This window comes from Pinus tabuliformis, chromosome X, assembly GCF_031772625.1.
Source record: "Pinus tabuliformis cultivar Carrire ecotype Pingquan chromosome X, CPIR1, whole genome shotgun sequence".
In the NCBI taxonomy this organism is placed as follows: Eukaryota; Viridiplantae; Streptophyta; class Pinopsida; order Pinales; family Pinaceae; genus Pinus; species Pinus tabuliformis.
In genome coordinates, this window is record NC_142308.1 from 468,123,526 (window position 1) to 468,132,517 (window position 8,992).

Below are 8,992 nucleotides of genomic sequence, written 5' to 3' on the forward strand. Positions count from 1 at the left end.
TCCCTGTTCCCTCAGGCCCCGAGCGCAAAGCCTAAAACCCTCATAAAGACGTGTCCACATGACCCCGCGCTTCCATAACCCCATCATCACCTTTAAATCACCGTCGTTCACTTTTCCCGTTGATCCAACGGCTCCTGTCACATCAAATAAAGTAACCCGCGTGATCAAAACCCCACCATCCGATCATCTCCGCCACGATCGGACGGTGTTCGCTCTCCTCAAGTCCACAAAGTGTCGGGACGATAACGTGCGATGGAGAGTGGTTTCTTCTCTCCTCCACCGCCAAGCGTCACGCTTTGAATGGGATCACGCAACGTTGTCCTTTTATCGCCCAACATCCTATGGCGGTGCGATCAATACCGCTTACTGCCCGATCCCCCGTCCTCACCCAATAACCACCACGCGCTTCCGTCACCCGACGACCATTGGATCTGTCCACTTGAGATCCAACGTCCCACGTTCACTTCACCCCACTTTTCCCGATAGCCCCCGCCAAGCCATCTCTGCCGTCTATCCGCCCGATCCGATGACCAATCTTACTCCTTCATCCGACTCGTCCACCCACTATGCAAGTCGCGTCCCTTGACTGTTCCGTGCACCTGAAGGATGAAGGTGACTAGTCTTCCAGTACTATTTGCAGTTGCTCCTCAACTACCATATTTAACAAACAGTATGGCCGAGGAGGAAAAGGACGGAGCACGATCAAATGGCTGCATTTAACAGTTATGGGACCTCATTGATACAAGCACTTCAGCTACCTGAGAGGATAGCAGAGCACAGGAAAAGATTAGATTCATCCACGAAAGCAAGAAAACGCACTCCGAAGCTCCATCAGGCAACTAAATGTGGTCGGTGGTCAATTATGACCCCTCCATACCTGGAATGGCCAAGTGCCTTTGTATTGAAACTCTATATATACCCAGAAACAAGATGTAATCAGGGTTGATGGTTGATGTTTTGATGTAAGGTTCAACTTCTGGAGACTGTAACTATTTTGACACTTGTAGCGTTTCGTCTTCATTTTCAGCTAATACAAGCTTCTTTCGCTGTTAATTGCTCACTTTCCATTTCTCCTCTATTCTAAGCTGCGCTTGATATGATGTATGCTTGAACTATTGATTTTAGCATTAGAGTAGCTGTCATCCTATCTCTGTGTTAAAAACTTGCATGTATCATCGCATAAGTTATTCAGGTTTCTATTCATCTAGTGCCAGAGAGTTGTCATCCTGTCTGTGTATTAGGAGATTAGATTTGCAAACTTTTTTACTGGTTGCAGCCAGCCATCACATGGTCTTGTGCATCTACTGGTGTGGTTAGTATTCTCCATAATCACCCAATCCTTAAACTGCGAGTAGTTGGTGGTATAAAGCCTTGTAGTCTGGGGGTGTTCTCGCATGTCTGGAGTGAAACAGAATAGAAGTGGTTATCTGGCTTGGACAAGCATCATTCCTTCCATTCAGGCATTTGCAACAACAAGTTGAATTTATATGTTACCAGCATCTCCAAGCTACAACCTAGGAGAGCTTCTTGGAATCCTAACAATACCTTGTCTGCATCACAAGCATCCTAAAAGGTATTGCTTCCATCTCCTTCACCTTTGTTCTTTAGAGCCTTAAGCGATGAGCCGACACCTGCAACCTCTGCAACCTGCAATACATTGTTTTGAAAATTACATGCTTGACTTTCATGACCAACTAATGACCCAAGCATCCCATACTTGCCATGAGTTTATAACACATACTCGATGGTCAAGTTTACATCAAGATGGACACAATACCCCAGTTATGAAAACAAGACCAACATATCATTATTGCTTCAACAAGTGATGGAAAACACATCATCACTGTAACACATGATTTACAACAATAAGGCCAAACACTATTTTTGTTTTGACAAGTGATGGAAACACTGTTAGGGCCTAACAAACACATCACTTTCAGAGTGTAAAATGCAACTCAAAATAAGACCAGACATCATTGTTGCCTAACAAGTGATGGAAACACATCATCATTTTTACATTTTAAAATGCAACAAATGATTTACAAAAGCACGACCATGACAAGCTAACATATCTAGAAACCATTTTTCACTTATCAATGTGAATGGGTCATCCCCCTGTGGTGGTTTTTCTTGTCGAACAATTGTTTCACCTGGTTCATGCATCAACACTTTGTCTTTAAGGCACTGCTCTGGATGGAGCCTCCAACAAGTGGCTCTTTGATGGCCACTTCTGTCGCAATGAATGCAATAGGTCTTCTTCCTCCAGATCTGTTTAACCTATTTCTTTACTTGTTGTTGAGAGGGTCTTTCACGCCTCTTCTTTATTTGTGCTACTATTCTTTTCCAACACTTAGAAAATGTATGGTTATGTAATCCACAAAAGGTACATGCTTTTCGATTCCATGTTTTACGTTCATCATTAACAACATGATTATAATTGAAATGAACATTTGAATGTCGAGAGTGGTCATACCTTCCCTTGTTGTCTCTAGTGTAAGTATGGCGACGAGAGCTTGCCTCAGCTCTTTCCCTGCAATGGAAATTGCCATGGGATGATCGAGATGTGTTCCCATCATTCTCTTTCCTCGACAATGTCTCAGAAGAATTTGACACCTTCGAGCATTCTCCCTCAGTGTATCTCAAGCCTGCAAATTGAGGTCTCTGCACAACCTCCAATGGTTGAGTTATGTTTTGGTTATTAACACCAAGTTCCTCCTCATGCGTCGTCCTGGTAAGGAGCCTCATGTTTGTCCCTGTAATTGGGATCTCCAAATATCCAACAGAAATCATACTATGTGAAGATGAAACTGAAAGGAAATCAACATATTTTACCTCCTCCGTTGATTTAGAAAGAACTGATGAGGGCTTCTCATCATCTGTTGTTGGTGGTTCGCGAACTGTCGTGGCCCATTCCCCAACTTCCTTTTTGACATACCCAAGTCCTGCCTTATGGGGTAATTCTTCTACTTTGATGGGGTTGACAATGCCTTGGCCATTAACGCCCAAGCCTTTTCCTTCATACCCCATTCTCTTCAACAGTTTGGAGCCAATTCCTGTGGTATGATTTCAAAAACAACGAAATCATCATTAGGACACATACATGAATTTAGAGAATCACTTTTTACCTCACATGGGTCACGCTGCAACTTTTCCAAGGCCTTGTCCTTTGCTTGTAGCTGTCATAGTAGACTATGTTTCTCCTCTTTCTCTTCATGTAGAAGCATCTTCAATTCAACATTCTCTGTTTAAAGATTTTGGTTGTTGTGCTTCAGTTCTTCCGGGGCCTTTTTCATGGCTCGCAACTGAAGCTCCAATCGCACCTTTTCCTCTGTCTCTTTCTGTAGAGTTTCATACATTATTTCCACCCTTTTCGAAGTTTTGAGCATGGTCTCGTACATCACTTTTTCATCCTCTATCGCTGCACGTTCCATTGTTCACTCTTGTAATTCACATCCACGCAAAGACCACTCTGATACCACTTGATCCAGGTCCGGGTGTGACAAAGGACCCTTCCAAGACCTTTTACTTTGGTGATGTGTTAAATTTCATTTTTAAAATAGCATAAGTGAATACATCTACATGCTGTAAAGAAGAAGAACATGACAATCATCAGCAAAATAAAATACAAGACATTGATAACGGAGTTCGTCCAGGAGGGACTACATCTCCGGGCCCCAATGTCAAGATGGTGTAGGCCACTACATTAAGTGTTGTTAATAGTGATGATGTACATAAGAAGTGATGTCGCTATCATACAATGAAAATGCCCTCACCTAGGAGTCGCTCCAATAGATGTTCTCTACAGGAACTCTCAGTCAAAAAGGAATCCTATCAGTATGACCTAAACTCATGAATGATGATAATGATCATCCCGCCAATATGGCATAAAAGGGATCTCAATGCAAACATACATGGCGACAACATGAGTATCCCATCAACATGATGACAAAGGGATCTCAAATAGAACATGATGAATCATGACAAAAATGAAATCTCACAAATGATTCTGCATCACATCAAGCAAGAATCATGAAAACAAGTAAGAACCAAGATCCCTCATCAAACATCAAATAGGGATCTGTGCAGAACAATGCATAGCAAAATAAGTACATGAACACACTACATATACCTCACATCCAGGGGCCATCTGAAGAAAAGGATGTCAAACTGTTGAAGCTGGTCGTACCATCAATCTCGCGTCATCGAATCTCATGGAATGGCTGCTCGCACATGAATGTTGACACCCACACTCCAGTTTGAAAAGTGGCCGAAAAATGAAATGAACAAATGGAAAATTTGAATATACCATTAGATTTGTGGTGTCGAATAGTGCAAAATCGACTGTCAAATTTCTGAATTTGAGAAAGTGAAAATCTGGGGCTCAAGGAATCTTTTAGATTCCCCCTAGATTCCTTAAAGATTCCCTCCTCCGAGTCCTCTAAAAATCAACTGCTCAGATTAGGAAACTGATGGCGCCATCAGGTTCCTGTCGCTGAGAGGTGTAGGATCAACATAAAATTTGTCAAATTTGGACACTGCAAGAATTTCACCCTCCTGAGAATTTTGCCCAATCATGGTTCTGCCTGTGTTTTTCTCAGGTTCATGGTTCCACCCTGCATTAAAAATTAATAAAAAATCCTTGATCTGCGTGCGCGCTCCTGGTTCCTCCATCCTTCTCGTGCAAATAAAAGTCGGGTTTTATAATAATATTTGAGGGCAGAGTTTCCAAAAAATACGTTTGGGCGGATTGGTATGAATGGCAATCTTAAGTAGTTCATTGAGGAGGGGTCGGGTGGTCAAACCTCACCCCTCCCCTTTTTTTATACACTATAGTTTCTTTTCTTTTTTTAACTGGGCGCATTTGATCATTGATGGGGTCGAGTCCGCCTTAGGCGGCCCGCCCCTTAACCTCCACCGAGAACCTATGCATGAGCCATTAAGTGTGGTACGAGGGCTCATTTAATGGGGTGTGCGTTGTGTTGTTTGTTGGTTTATGTGTGAGGGTGCTCGGGAGGCGGGCCGGTTGCACCATCCGGGTGGGTTCGAGCCTCGCCACCCTCGGTTTATAATATGGTAAGTGTGGTGTGGCGTGGGCTGGGTCCACTGGAGGTGGCCCGCCCACCACCCAAATATATGGTGTAATATATATATGAGGGTTGGAGGTTGGAGGGTCAGCGGGGGTGGTGGCTCGCCACCTCATTTATAAATTTTTTTATTTTTATTTAAAATAGGCCATTTTTTTTTAAAATTTGTCTAACATAAGGGTTATTAGACAAATTAAAGAGGCAACAATTTCGCCTGCTTCTGGGAGCTAGGTTTCATGCCCCAGGTTCGATCAAATTGTAGGACACTTAAACCTTGGCCCATAGTCCACCTTTGACCAGAACTTTGACTGCCTCGTTCTCCCCCATACGAGCTCGAATTGACAAACCGTTTGCACCACTGTGATCAAGACAACAAGATCTACGCTTTGGCCTTGGTTTGAAAGCATTCCAATCACTTTGATTTTTGAGCTTTCATAAGCCCTCTTTATCTTTTGTGTCTCTGGAGCCACCTGGATCAATAGTACATCACACGTGGATAATATGGTGTATACCCTCACTCCCTCTCAACCAGAGAGGAGACATCCACAAGCATAAGCTTTTCTCAAGAATACCCATCATTTTCATAGAGAATAGCATCATTAATTTGTTTTCATCGCATGACGCCTTTATGATTAAGCATTCATAGATTTGTGGCAAAATATTTCCCCCTTTTCCATTTGTGATGAAATAAAATCAAAAATTGAAAGCCAAAATCATTAAAGATACACTATAACGATTTATCTAAGTCTAAACTCTAAGGTTGAAGTGAAAATTCATGTAAATGGTACATCTACGAGTTGTGCCAAACTTCTGAAAACCTTATTCCCTAAGTCCTATATATAAGAAAAAGAAAAATAAGGCCCAATGAATGGTAACTCGTGTATTCACTCCCTCTTTGGAAAGCATATGAATATATACATTCCTAGTCACACTTGATCACATGTTTGTGATGGTTAAATCATGAAGTCCTCTTTTCCCCTTGCATTTTCACTTCATTATTTAAGTACCTAATTGAAGATCTAGGGAATGTTTGTTGTCTAAGGGTTTCATGTCTACTCTTCGTTTATTTATGTCACAGTACTGTCAATTTATGTGACGGAGTGAAATACATAAGTTTTTGGAGTTATTAGAACAATGTATTAAGTTAGTCACCACACACACATGTATTACATCTCATTGATCCACATGTGTGGGTTGGAGATTCATTGCTTGACAACTTTAATGGAGACTACTTTATGGCTTTAATGGTATAGATTACAAAATATCTTGTTAAACATTGTGATTCATCCTTTCTTTTCCTCGAGACACTTGATAATATTGAAGTCACTCCCAATAATCCATGGAGATGGAGAGTATAAATTACTTGTGCTGGAAATAGAATTGAGAAATAGAGGTTTTCCATTTGCAATATTGGAATTGTAGACATTGGATACATGGTAGTAGTCCTCGATGTCAATTAACTAAAATTGTATCGTCATAATGCGAAAAGAGGTGAACATACTGATAACCTTGATATCCTGATCATTTCAAATAATAACCATTCCACCCAAGTATCTCTAAGAATTAATCACTACTACTTGGAAATTCCTCCCTCGTTTGCTAATTATACGAGGTATAACCTCACTTAATATTTTTGTTTCTTATATCAACATTATTGATGGGTGCTTTGCATACCATTTTTCTTTTAGGAGTCTTTGTTTTCCTTTACTATTGAGGTCCCTTGTGTTGCATGAGACTATTTTCAATGAGAATTTACACAGAAAGGAAGTATAATGTGACTAAAAAAAACATGTCTCAAGATTTAAGTGCTTGGACAGTTCCACTTCATGACTCCTATATTTCCTTAACCTGGGACTTCAATGAATCATTAAAAAGCAATATCCAAAAAAATTTCATCAAGCAATGAATCATTGCATTATAAAATACAATCTATAAACCTTTTGGAAACATTTTACTAAACCATGCTCAAAAACAACATATTTAATATTAATATTTAACAATAATATGGACAATAACACATTTTGATAAATTAAATAACATGTTAACAAACCTAAAAAATGTCACTAACAGAAAACTATAAAGCATGCAACTAATGGAAGTGACCACTCAAGGCCACCATAAGACAATTAATCTATTAAGACCAAGATTAATGGGGACAAAGATCTACAAAGGACAAAGGCAAACCTATTTTAACTTTATTGTTTTATTAGGTTCAAGATGAACATTTCAAGATATAATGAAGAATGGGATAATTCGGGAGTGCGATCGGAGCTGAGAAAAGCGATGGGGAGCTAGGGTTAGGGTTTGGAACAGGAAACCCCAGGTGGACCTGCTCTTGAAGAGTAGCAGGAATCCCATACCCACCTGCGGAAGCAAGTACCAACACACCGTCAGGAAAAATAAAAGAAGGAGCCACTGAGATCAGAATAGACTGGGAAGAATGACAGAAGCAAGCGGGGGGGAGAGATCCCCTCCTACAAAGAAATCACTGCGGGGGAGTCAAGTCGAATTGGGGCAAATGGCGGGCCGGGGAATCGTGGCAGGGACGCGCCGGTGATGGGAGCAATATGGCAAGCGAGGACAGGGAACAGATGTCTACCGAGGGCAACCAAAAAACCTAGGTTCGTAGTTCCTAACAATAGATTAGAGGAATACAGAGGATATATGAAAGACCATGCACTTATCTGCAAGTTTGTAGGAACATGGCCGTCTGAGAAAGATTTGACGAAATGGATACAACAGAAGTGGAAACCCAAAGGGCATATAGATCTGAAATTAGGGGCAAAGGGTTTTTTCACAGTAATATTTGCAAATCTGGAGGATAAGGAGAGAATATTTGAAGAGGGCCCATACTTCTTCAATAACGCAGGACTATTCATGAGACAATGGGAAGAGTGTTACAATCTGGAAAAAGAAAAAATGTTAGCAGCACCAGTTTGGGTCAGACTATTTGGGCTTCCGATTGAATTCTGGGATCCAGAAATTTTAGAAGGAATTGGGAACTCAATCGGGACCTTTGTGAAGGTAGCAGAAACCACCAAGCGAGGCAGATATACATCATACGCCAGGATCTGTGTCTATATGAACATCACAGAACCACTGTCGGATCATATTGAAATAGAATATCACGATGAGGTTTGGCAACAACCAGTTGATTACGAACACATTCCGTTCAGGTGCAGATGATGCCATGAGTATGGCCATTTGTTCAAACAATGCCCGATGAATGAAGTCAACACTACTATAAATCAGGTAGATGAAAAGAGAAGTACAGAGCAGGAGAGGAAGATGAACGAAGGAAACAGTGGAGGGTTTACAGAAGTACAGAGAAGAAGGAGATCCCAAAAAGGAAAAACCAAATTAAACCCCTCTTATCCAGAAGGTAATCAAAAAAGCCAGAATCAGTTTGAGGTCCTACGAGATTTAGAAATGGAGGCGGAAGGTGAAGAAGAGGAAGAAGAAATAGGAGAAATCCAGAAAGAAAGCAAAAAAGAAAAGAAGGAACTGAATAATACAGAACCGGAAAAAGAGGGAGAGAAGGGAGAAAGGGAGCAAGAACAGATCCAAATGGAAATAGATCCTCAGTAGGAACAAGAAGGAGAGGAGGAACAAGTCATGAGAAAACTTCTATAGGAATGGAAGCATCTGGATGAACGGTTCATACCAGAGGACCAGAAACAACTCTATAAAGAGATGTTCCAAAGATACAAAGAAAAACGAGGGAGATGGATAGCAAAGCAACCAGAGCAACTTGGATCACAAGGAGACTAGAACACTGAAACAGGCATCACAGGGAAGGGCGGAAGAAAATGAGGAAGGAGACCTATGAGTGAGACCATCCAAATGGTAGGAGATATGTTGGTGAACTCAAGAAAAGTTGTACCATTGTCGGAGGTTTTCCAACAACC

At 41.1% G+C, this 8,992-nt stretch overlaps 1 protein-coding gene across 1 annotated transcript; it reads left to right on the top strand.

Moving 5' to 3' along the window:
- The first annotated feature begins 7,640 nt into the window (after window positions 1–7,640).
- Window positions 7,641–8,270, top strand: LOC149140695 (uncharacterized). The gene has a single exon (XM_089451047.1). The coding sequence runs from the start codon at window positions 7,641–7,643 to the stop codon at window positions 8,268–8,270; it is 630 nt and encodes a 209-aa protein (XP_089307173.1).
- Window positions 8,271–8,992: the final 722 nt, after the last annotated feature.